Source organism: Vicugna pacos, chromosome 9 (genome assembly GCF_048564905.1).
Source record: "Vicugna pacos chromosome 9, VicPac4, whole genome shotgun sequence".
Taxonomy (NCBI): domain Eukaryota; kingdom Metazoa; phylum Chordata; class Mammalia; order Artiodactyla; family Camelidae; genus Vicugna; species Vicugna pacos.
Window position 1 is genome coordinate 42298313 of NC_132995.1, and position 12044 is coordinate 42310356.

At 43.8% G+C, this 12044-nt stretch overlaps 1 protein-coding gene across 3 annotated transcripts; it reads right to left on the bottom strand.

The window, feature by feature from the left end:
- Positions 1 to 1186: 1186 nt before the first annotated feature.
- On the bottom strand, positions 1187 to 11787 carry NQO1 (NAD(P)H quinone dehydrogenase 1). 3 transcript variants are annotated; one of them, XM_072967643.1, is made up of 7 exons: positions 11401 to 11495; positions 8997 to 9030; positions 6295 to 6459; positions 6054 to 6184; positions 3766 to 3879; positions 2863 to 2964; positions 1187 to 2096 (listed from the first exon to the last, which is right to left on the bottom strand). In XM_072967643.1, exons 2-7 carry the CDS (start codon positions 9019 to 9021, stop codon positions 1791 to 1793), a joined length of 843 nt encoding a protein of 280 aa, XP_072823744.1. In that variant the 5' UTR covers positions 9022 to 9030; positions 11401 to 11495; the 3' UTR covers positions 1187 to 1790. The 3 variants fall into 3 exon arrangements, with proteins under 3 accessions (XP_072823744.1, XP_006203814.1, XP_072823743.1); XM_006203752.4 differs by lacking the exons at positions 8997 to 9030; positions 11401 to 11495 and adding an exon at positions 11650 to 11787; XM_072967642.1 differs by lacking the exon at positions 8997 to 9030 and having other exon boundaries at positions 11401 to 11636.
- Positions 11788 to 12044: the final 257 nt, after the last annotated feature.

Sequence of the window (12044 nt, forward strand, 5' to 3'; positions counted from 1 at the left end):
TCCTTCCCTCAGATATCTACTTGTCTCACTCTCACTTTATCAGGTCTTTGCTCAAATGTAACCTTGTTAGAGGTCTTTCTTGATCACGTGATATAAAACTTGTATCCCATCTCTCTCTTGCCCTGCTCCTTCTTCCTAGCATTTATCACCACCTGACATATCTGTTCTGTTGTTCTTCACTAGAATTCAGACTCCATGAGGGCAGGTATCTTGTTTTGTTCATTGCTGTATTCCCAGTGCCTAGAAGAATGCCTGGCCCATTGATTGGATAAATCAGAATAAATCTGGCAAACCAGAATAAATACTGCCCCTTGGCATTTATTTATCACATTCCATGTTCTTGATTTCTACACCACCCTCTTTCCTGGATCCCTTTAATGTCCTTTAAATTTCCTGAGAGGATCTTAATAGGTTCCATTACCATTCAGAATGAAGCAGCCCTGTCGGTCAAGCGTTCAAGCCAAGTCACCTTAGAGGCTTCTGGCCATAATTTATTACTGAATCCTCTGATTCCATCTTCCCCAGTAGATTCCACTTTTGCCTAAATGCCTCTGTCACTAGCTTCACTGAAACCAGTGAGTGTGGTTCTGTTTTGTAGAAATGGATTTTATTTACTAAATTTGGAACTGTTAGAAATTTACACAAAACTGCAGTGAACAGAAAATAAAGTATTTTCAAACTGAAGCACCCAGCCATCTACCTTGTGGATGCTGTAGATGAACACCCAGTGCCTGCAGGCATCTAGCACATGCAGTTCTCCAGCCACCGTTTCCTCCGCAGGTAAGAGGCTGTTCCCAGTTTCAGGCGACTTGTTTTGCACCATTTCTCATGTTTTTTTGTCAGTGCACCACAAGAGGGCGGTCTTTCATCATTCTGCTTAAATTATACTGACACCAAGGAGAGATGCACTTAAGTAATTTAAATGGGAAGTTAGAGTGTTATACCAATATTGTTCACTGAAGTTAATGAAACTCTAGTCTTACAATTTTATCTCAAAAGTCATGGGACCAAAACACATTCTTAAAAGGAAAGTCATCAGTTTAGCAATGATACAGGAAAAAACTTCCAGACAGTTGTATGGATCAGAAATAAAGTACTGAGAGTATCCTTTCCTTTTATGAATTCATTCATTGTAAAGGATGTGGTATATAGAATGTGTTGGTTTGCTTGTGCAGACATTAAATCAGAAGACTGAGTTAAAGAAAAGATTTTTATTAGCTTTTCATTTCAAGGTATCTATGTGGATTGTATACTAACAACAAAAGTTGAAGGAAGGCTGACACTCATATTAGGAATAATAGTCACTGTGTAGTAATTAAAGCCAATATATATCACAAGTAAGCGTAGAGTAGTAACTATTAAACAAGCCCCTTAGGTCAGACAGATTCTGTCATCTCTTTCTCTGAGCAATTCCCTTCTGCCATGACCCACACAGAGGTAATTAAAAGAAAAATAGATAGAGAAGTTGGGTGCTCTCTAGCCAGATTTACTCCTAAAAATATATCCTTAAAGAGAGGGATTAAATTGTGCTGAGGACCTTAAAGAACACTGTCTGGCATCTTTCTATACCTTTCCTGTCTTTATTATCCTAAGAGGCCTCTTGAGCCGAATCAGATTTTGCCATGATAGCAATCGTAAGAATCAGTTATATTTATGAATACAGTCTGTTCTCTCCTGTTGGCGTGGGAAAAGGAAAAACACCAATCTTAAAGAAGCAAGCAAGTCAAAGAAGCTTGAAAAAGAAACCTAGATTTGCCTACATTTTAGAAGGAAAGCAGGTCTTGTGAATCTTATTTTCTAGCTTTGATCTGGTTGTCCGCTGGGATGGGCTTGCCCAAGTGATGGCCCACAGAAAGGCCAAAATTCTTATTTTTTTGCTCATCCTGCACCTCCTTTTTCATTAAGAATCCTGCCTGGAAGTTAAGGTCAAATAGGCTACTTGGAGCAAAATACAGCGGCGTCTCATCCCAAATATTCTCCAGGCGTTTCTTCCATCCTTCCAGGATCTGAATTCGAGCATCCTCGGGAGTGTGGCCAATGCTATACGTCAGCTGAGGTTCCAAGACTTGGAAGCCACAGAAATGCAGAGTGCCACTCTGGGGATTCACAAAGCACAGAGGTGAGTCACGGAACAGACCCCACGCACCTTGTACTGTACACAGCGAAATAAAATGAAAGTTAACCTGGGCTTCCCAGGAAGACACCCCACAGTGGAGGCCAGAGGCACTCTGGAGAATTAATTCACCTAGTCTCTCACCTTGTGTTCTCTGTACGTATGTAGCTGTTACCTATTTTAGCCTAGTCAGATGTGCTCTTCTTTAAATGAATAAAACCTTGAAACTGTGCCAGCCTGGGATTCTCTGCCAAAAGTGCTGGAAGTTCTGTTACCTAAGGGAGAGTCTCAGCTTCTTGGCAGCTGACTCTTGCCAGAGCACAGAGGTGTGCACTTCTCTGCCTCCACATAACTAGACAAGTCTCAATAAGTGATTCTTACCACTTATTCTCCAATGTTAATAGTAATTCCCCAGTATTTTAGGAGGCCACCTCAGTTGCTCTTTTCTCCAACTCCCTTCCTGAGAAGAGATTATCTTGAGAGTCCAAGTGACTGCCAGAAAGCCTACTTTACAAACCTAGGGTTATCTGTACAAGTCCTTGGTTAGGGGAGAGTGGCGTTTGGACTTGTGCACACACTGGTTATTCTGTAAGCACAGGGTAAGTCCTAAGAGGAAGCCCCCTGTAGTTCTGAAGCATTACTGTGCTTTCGTTTTCACACCTTAGGTCTGCTTTCAGCTGCCTTCTGGAGGATATGGACCCCATGGAAAGCTCACTTAATCCCCCTGAAGGGTCACCAAAACAAGGTACCTGAATGGGCCAGAGAATAATGTTCATGTCCCCGTGGATACCCTGCAGAGAGTACATGGAGCCGCTGCCACCAGTGGTGATGGAAAGCACTGCCTTCTTATTCTGTAAAAGAAAAGACATTACCTTCCACAGCTCCTTGGTGACAGTAAGTTAATGAAACAGCCCCAGGGAAAGGAACACACAAGTCCCCCGACCTGCTGTTTATGTCACTTCATACCTTGGCTCCTCTGAGCCGCTCAGTGTGACTGCAGAAGTACCAGCCTGGAAGGTGGTATGCAGAGGGGTGGGGGGGCAGGCCCGGGACTGCACACTCCCAGATGTGGCCAGTCAGGTGAGGGTTGTCATGGCAATGCAGAGTCAGTGCTGACTGCTGATGCCTACGTGGAGTTACTCACTTGTTGTTTTTATCTGTCACCCCACGGTGCCAGGCATGTATCCAGGCATGGAATCCAGAAGTTCTCAAAAATGTTTCTTGTATAGTTGGGGGTCTCAGAAATGAGGCTAGACCTTCTTTTTTTATTATTATGGTGGACAATTCAAACATACATAAAGAAGAGAGAATAGTATAATGATGCATTATAACAGTACAAAACAGTGTAATGATGCATCCACTGTCCAGCTCTCAGTATCTTGCCATTCTACTTTTATTTAATCATTTAATTTAGTTTTATTTAATTATGTGTTTCTTTTCATCTAATCCCCTCATCCCTGTTTTTCCTGGAATATTTTAAAGAAAGTCCAAGATGTCTGTGAAAATATCTATAAAAATTTGGGGAGAGACATGCATGCCTCCCACAGGGGCTTGGAGCCTAATCTTGGTGTCTCATCTGTGCTCAGAACTCCGCCTCAGGACAGACCCTACCCAGAATCCCGGTGTTGGGAAAAGCAGAACCATCCACCTACCCGGAAAGGTCCCTTGTCATACATGGCAGCATACGTGTAAGCAAATTCCCCTATGAGCACGCGTTCAAACCAGCCTTTCAGGATGGCAGGGACCCCAAACCACTGCAGCGGGAACTGTGGGACAGAGGACAGAAAGGTCAGATGAGGAACACCCCTAGCACAGAAGAGGGGTCAGGATGCTTAGCTGCTGCCCGTGACGTCACTGAGGGTTGACCCATTCTTCAGGCCCTACTGTGCCTTCTGGAGGACTTAGCACATGAAAGAAAAGAGAGTTACTGCTCTTGGTCAGTCGACAATGACACTCCTGTTTCCACCTAAAGATACAAATATTGGGTGGGTGTGAAGAAAGCCACATGCAGTAAGATGTGTTTCTGTGAAGCCACATTTGGCAGCGAAGTCTAAACAGCAAGGATTGCAGGCAAAGTTGGCTTCAGTGTGCATTGCCTAAATCAAATTTCCTCAAGAGCCTCTTTAAGTGGGTGTGGAATCAAAAATATGAAATATGTACCTTGTGCTCATGGATGTAAAATCCTATCACTTAGAATAAATAGAACCACTCCCGTATGCAAAACAATGATCAGCGTGACTGAGCTTCATCAGGGAATTCCCATGAGAAAGTCCTGTTGGGCCTCTTGTCCTGATAAAAGCCAAGCAAGGACTGTACCAGTACTTCTCCTCCTTGGTTCATGATTTCAAGGCAATGACAACAGGAACACACCCAGAGGTTAAAAAAACTAGGACAGAGAAGAAATTTTTAGGACTTGATAGCTCTCTCTTTGAAGGATGGTTGACCTACAGGAAAGGGGATAAGAAAGCAGTGTTTTAGGACAGAAAGAACACACGACTGAGAGCAAGACTGGCGTCCTCACCCTGAATCTGCCACTAACGTGAGCGTGACCCTTGCCACGCAAGGCCCACACCTTCTCTAGGTTTCACATGCCTCATCTGTAAGAAGAGGGGCTTGAGTGACCTCTAATAGCTCCTCACATTCTCGTATTTATGACTCTAAATGTGAGGGGCCAGAGCTGCAGCTTTTCGGCTATAAACGTGTAGGTTGTTCAGGCAAGCACATCTGGCCCCCTGTGAAGGTTCTGCAGTCAGGGCTGGTCGGCTTGCTGGGTATGAAAAGTTTACTCTTTCAAGTTGTTCTTTGAGAAGTGAGAAAACTAAGCAGGAGCTAGCCCATATGGCACCTCAGTATCGATTAAGGCACTCCTTCCTCAGGACATTTATTTCCATGTTGAAAGACTATCCTATATAGTGTGCTGGTTTTGCCACTGTCATCTGTCAGGACGCTGTTATAACTATATTAATCTGCAGTGTGTACATTGCCCTTCAATGTGTTGCTTTTGTGCAGTGCACAACCTGCACAGATGTGCTGATAGTAAAGGAGACTTACACATTGGATAGAAGCCAACTTTAAAGGCCAGCAAGGTCCTTTCCAATTCTAAAAGTCAGTGATTTTAGATGCAGAAATTAAAGCTGCTGCTGCCGCTGCCTTGTCTGCACTACAAGAGAGTAGAAAATGTGGACCAAGAGGGGATCCTTTGGGTCACTGGCTAATGGCGTGTGGCTTAGATTCAGAGCAATAGGTAGAATAAGGGACTTCAAAGGTTAGAGTCTTTGCAGCTGATAAAATAATTGCAAAAGCCACAACCAGTATCACCCTTCTTGTGAAGTTTCCGGTGTCACATATGTTCCATGTTCAATATCAAAAAGCTGGTTGGGATTGGTAGCAGCAAAGTCATTGAGGACAGTCTGGCATTTTCAGGAAAGGTGACTTACAAGAGGCACATTGTTTTCAGTACTAACTACTAAATGGCGAGGCAGCTTCCAGGGGAGAAAGGCTGGGTTCGCTGCTGGAACACATTAAGCCGGGCAATGCACACAGTAGCTGGGAAGCCCACTGGCAGAGAAGACAATCCCTCATGCCTTACTCCGCAAACCATTTTCAGGATGCTTACTGAGATGGGGGGAGCACTGCAAACATTGAGTGATCCCACAAGAAATCACTAATTGAAGAAAAGATTAAACACTCTGGGAAGAAAAGCTCAAGGCTCACATGCCACCTCAGCCGTCACATTCACATTTTCAAAGAGTAATTCAGCCAGAGTCACAATACCTGTAAAGCTGTGTAACGCTGCGCCTTTGAAGTAAACACCCTTCTTTACAGAGAATATGGTCAAGTGGCTAAGTGACTTTTCTAAGCTCACATAGCTAATTAGGTGACAGGTCTAGGACAATAAGAATGCAAGTGTCCCGACACCCCTTCTGATGTTTTACCACACCTGAAAAATCACCAGGTCTGCCGCTTCCAGCTTCTTTTGTTCAGCCACAATATCCGGGCTCAGACGGCCTTCTTTATAAGCTAGAACAGACTCGGCAGGATACTGAAAGTTCCCAGGGTCCTTCAGTTTACCTGCAGAGAGGAAAAAGAGAGGCCAATGCCAGAGGGGCCAAGGCGGGGCCAGAGAGCCCACAGGCGAGAAGTTCCACAAAGACTTAATTAAAGGGGAGAGCAGCTCCCACCTGTGATGTCCTTTCTGGAGATGACAGGATTGAAGTTCATGGCATACAGATCCGACACAATGACCTCCCATCCTTTCCTCTTCAAAGCCTCTACAGCGGCCTCCTTCATAGCATAGTTGAAGGACGTCCTCTCTGAGTGCGCCAGTACCATCAGTGCTTTCCTGACTATTTAGACACACACAAGGCACATGGAGAAAATCAGTCATCAACCAGCAAAGCTCTGGCTACAGGGGGCCCAGCTGGAATCCAAAATGGAAGATCCGACTTTGTTAGACACTGGGTGATGCAATCCATCTACTGCAACCAGAAATATATTTTTCTTTATAAGTACCAATGAATAAGAAGGCATTTTAGCTTAATGGGAAAAGAGTGGCTATTTTAATAAATGGTGTTGGCATACTTAATCAGCCACCTGCATGAAAATAAAATTACCTCTTTAGAAAACTAATACAAGGTGTTAGAAGTCAGTAGAGTGGTTACCCTCATCAGGGGGAGTGACTGGAAGGCCACAAAAGGGGCGCTGGCCCCGTCCTGTTTCTTGTGTTTCTTGATCTGGGTGCCGACTACACAAGTCCGTGTTCATTTGGTGAAAATTGACTTAGAACGTGTGCACTTTTCAATGTGTCTGTTGTATTCAATAAGTTTTTGGTTTTAACTATCCCACTGACACACCACATCGCAGCAATAATTTGCTAGCACACAAAAGATCTAAATTTTTTAAATGAAACTATTAGAATAGTATCGGATGAAATAGAAAATTTGTATTACTTCAGGACTGAGAATATTTTTAAGGAAAGACTAGAGATTCAGAAACCACGAAGGAAAAACTTGACGGTTAAAGCCACATAAACACCAAAAATTTGTATTTAAAAAAGGTCGCATAAACAGAATCAAAAGACAATCAGCGAGGAAGAGATATCCACAACTCTTATCACAAAGAGTTAAAATCCCAAAGAATGCCTACAAATAATTAGAAAAAGACAGTGCATTAGAAAAATAAGTCAAGGATATGAACACATGATTCAAAGAGGAGGAAACTGCAAATGACAGTAAACAAATGAGAAGGCACCCTGCCTGGCCTGCAAGGAAAAACAAATTAAATGAGATATTATTTACTCATCAAATTGGCAAAGCAATTTAAGACAAACAACGAGGGCGATTAAGACTGAAAGAAAACCAGCACGTTGCCAGTGGGACTATGAATTGCCTCAGCCTTTGGGGAAAGTAATCAGGCTGAATCTTTAAACATTTCAGAGGCATATAAATCTTTGATCTAGTTGTTCAACTTTGGGGAATCTGACTGAAAGCATCGGACACATGAGCAAGGATATGCACTGGACCATTCTCATCATTGGCAAAAATTAGATAAAACCCGATCGTCTATTTAGGCAGCACATTTGAATAAATTATGGTACAGACATACTGCAGAATATTATGCAGAATATTAACAAGAATGAGTTAGCTACATGTATACAGTCACCCTGAAAGATACCATGATGTATCTTCAAATGATAAAACAAAGTGAATGTGAATTCAATTTTACAAAAAAGAAAGAAACTCCGTACATGAAGGTAGATTTGCAGTATGTTGGTATGAGGGGAAAACAGATGTGGAATGATCACATGAAACTGTTAATAGTTCTCTTGGGTAAGAAAGAGAGGGCAAGGGGGTAGAGGCAGAGTGGAAAGATGGGGTTTTTCTTTGATCTCTTCTGTATTAATAAAATTGTTAGAACAAGCATGCTTTAATTTTGCAATAACAGCATGTAAAGGGTGCTTACTACGTGCTAGGCAACAAGTGCTTCGTATATTTTTTTCAGTTATCACAGTAACCCTGTGAGGTAAATAGAATTAATATCCCCATATTATGGATGGGAAACCTGAGGCAAAGAAACTTTAAGCAAGTTACCCAAATGGGTGGTGAAGCTGGAATAATTTTAAAATATTTAAGCATGGATAAATCCATGCAACATAGTGTAGAGGGCGGGGAGGAGTTCCAGAGGCAGTTTACCACCACCTTTCTCCTAAGAATTGGTGCCACGATTTCATATCTTACTAACTTAACAGTGGCAACTGTGGGTGGAGCTGGGAGAGAAAGCACCTGCAACTTTTTTGTATTATTTGAAGAAAATTAACTAGAAAGGCACAGGTGAACCTTCAGTCCTCGTCCTGCTTTCAATATTAACCACACCTGGCAGAGGCAGCTCCTATTGGGTTAAATTCAGCCAGGTTTAAGCTTCAGGCTCCCGCTTGCCAAAAAGGAGTATTGCCAAGCTTGGTCCTGGCATTTCAGACTCCATACACTCAAATTCTGTGGAATATAAATTTGATGAGGATTTATATGCTTTGGACAACACCTGGGAAAAGGGAAAGGAATTCCTGAGGCTGAATTCCTGAGGCTGCGTCCACAAATTCCACCCCTGTTGTTATCACTTCGCAGACTGAACACTATGGAGAGAAATGTGAGTATATTAAGCTTTGACATGCATTTTATTTGTGATTTATCTTTGCATTAGTCATATCAGTGTTTACTGAATACTGCTGTGTTAGTTTTTATTCTCTTGGCTTACTTCTTATCCATATATTTTTATTTTTTAACTTCTTACCAATATTAACAAACATTTCCTAAGTACTAAAACATAAAGGTGCATCCTAGAAAATGAGAAAGTTAGGACATCTATCCCCTGCTTTCAAGGAGCTCACCATCTACTAGGTCCAGTAGATGCATGACTGTTACCTTCAAAAACAAGAAAAAAACAAGATGAGACACAAACAGGAAGATTATATTTGCAAGAAATATAACTAACAAAGTTTTGTTCCTAAAAACAACCCAGTAGCAAAATGGTCTAAGGTTATGAATAGGCAATTAACAACATTTATTTGCAATTAACAGAACAGCCGTGCGTATTTGTCAGAGGTAAGGGTAAGTCAAGAGATTTACGACCCAAACGTAATTAATCCTGAGTGTCTTGTTTCCAATTCATTTTTCACAGGCAAATCTGAGGGTTTTTTGGACTTAGAGGATTCAGTTTCCCTCCTGCCATTTAACTAGCTACATGACAAGCTAGACCTTCTAGGAATTTATCCTAAGAAAGGTATAAGACACATAGGCAAGTAACACATAGAAGGCTCTTCACTTCAGGGCGGGCCCACCACCAAAGGCCTTCAGAAGGATCTGCCATTTGAGCCGAGTCTTGAACAATAAATGGGATTATTATCAATACCTCTAGTTTACCATTCATTTCTGCTGGTCATGCACATCATTCATCCGTCTGATAGAGGCGGTCAGATCTAACACAGCTGAGCACATCTTGTTACTGCTTCTCTCTCCCTGCACGGGTTCCCTTTCAGATCTCAGTCTCCAAGCAAGATGCTCCCAGTTCAGCCTCACACCTCGGTGTCCTGAAAGCCCCTCATTCCTTCCCCATTATCCTGCCTTCTATTTCTTCCTCATGTTCACACCAGTCAACCTTCTTTCTCCCCCTTAAAATGCTAATGTTCTCAATGACCCATCTCTCAGCCTTGAGATCACAGTTTATTGAACACCTACTGTGAATGAGGCACTGCTCTAGGCATTTGGGGTATATCAGTGTACAAAAGAGACACAAATCTTTGTCTTCATGGAGAGTACATTCCGGTGGCCAGAGCATCCCTTGAGGGCTGACCTCTGTCCCCATCTATTCCTCTGACATTCCACAATTCTCTGCCTTCAAACTCAGGTCAATCTGACACCAAGGATTTTTACTAACCTTTCAGATTAAACTATACTCTGTCAACCTGCAGTTGTATTGATGGCCAACACAGAATTTAATGACAAAAAAAGATGAAGCTGGCAGAGAAAGAAAGGGGTTGTGGTACATCAGGTTAATGTAACCCGTGTCTAAATACCTTTAGCAGTAATAGATATATTACCCACATGATCATTTTGGCAGGAAGAATAAGCAATCAAGGAAAGCCTATTGGAAATAAAATAAGGGCAGACTCTCAAATCGTTTTGTGCATTCTGGTTCTGTCCTCTGGGCTCACTGGATTCCTCAAGGAATGTGCAGGCCACTTGGATGCATCTATTGGTTGTAAACAAATGCTCTGGATGACTCAGTTAACCTCAAGATTTGGTTAACTGGGGTAGGCTACTACTAGTTATACAAGATCTGAATCCCATTTCCCTCCTTTTGCTCCCCCCCCATTTTTTTTGGTCTAAGTTTCATATACAGAACATGCTGTAGGATTGAAAACATAGTGCTTGCCCTCGTATTTCAGGAGTGGGTGCTGGTGCCCTCCAGACAGCTGAAGAATGAATGAAGAATGAAGGGAAACAGCCACTAACTTGCACTCAGGAAGCCTGGTCAGGTACCCTCAGCCCTTCCCAGATGCTTCTGCTCTAGGGCCTCTTCCCTACCACCCCCGAAACTCTCAGTGGGCTTCCAATCCCCAGTTAAGCCCCTTTTTCGGAGACTCTAACTACTTTGTCAACTATAAAAGCAATCTCCCTCCCTCTCCTTCGGCCCCTCACTTTAAGCAAGATGAAATTGTGTGTATGTGAGTTTTCAGAAAGCAGAATTAGGTTCAGAGGAAAGGAAATTACAAAAAGGTAGAGAATTCTGCCCCAGACGAGAAACAGATTTCCAGATTTTAGCGCTGTCCAATCTCAGAGCGAGGCTCTCTGGGAAACAGGGCCCCCAGACCCGGCAGGTGTTGCAGCTGATTCAGGATGGGTGAGAGGCTGTCCACACATTGGATTAAAGGTGGTGACCTCCAAGTTCCCTTCAGGTTGATGGCAGAGAGGGGAGACTCTTCTCATTCGCCATGCACCCAATACAGATCAGGTTTGCCCACTGTAAAGGTCACAGTCAAAAATGTCTCCTGGCCCGGCAGCCCGGAGCTGGGTCTGGCATCAGTCAAACTAAAGGGAGCTGCTTCCCCCAGCTCGGCCTCACCTATTGTCAGATATTTGAAATTTTCTGCCAGAAGTTGGGAATCCACATTTTTAAGTGAAATTGCCCATATTTATTTTAAATTTTAGCAACTTCAAAATATTTTAAACATAGTTTAGGCCAAACTAGGTGTGCCAGCGGGCCGATTTTGCCTCTGACAGCCGATTTCCGACCTGTTTGGAAAGGAATGTTTTACTTCCAAGGTCAATTCTCTCCTGAACGCCCACTGGAGTTTGTGGGGGTTGGGTAGGAACAGGAGCTCCCCGCTCCCGGCGTCTTGTCAGGGCTCATCCTGGAATCCTGATGCTTTCACTTTTCCAGTTTTGAGTCACGAAAGAAAACTCAGGCCAAGCCCTGAGCCCTACAGGTTCCTGCGGGAGAACGAGGGCAGGGGACCTCAGGACTCCACAGAGAAGACTCACCAGACATGGCTCCGGCGGCGCGCTGATTGGCTGAGCTCCTGGTTGCCGGGGCGACTCAAACCGGGGAAGGGTGGAGACAAGGTCTCCACTGCTGAACCGGCTGCAACCCGGGAGACGTCACAAGCGCTGTCCTCAGAGCGCCCGCGGCTTTATACCCGGTCTGGCTCGGCCCACAAACGGGAGGGTTTGAGGCTGGCGGAGGGGGAGCAGGGGGCCGCAAGGGCGGAGCTGCCGTTCAGTTCTTGGGGTGCGGAGCAGAGCACTCCGTGGCTGTGATTCTAGGAAGGACTGGGAATTTGGGGGCAGGATTAGGGACCAATGATGTGGAAGAGGGGAGCCGAGGAGCCGCGAAGTGAGAGGGGCCTCATAGGTCTGAGCCGGGGTGGGAGGCATGC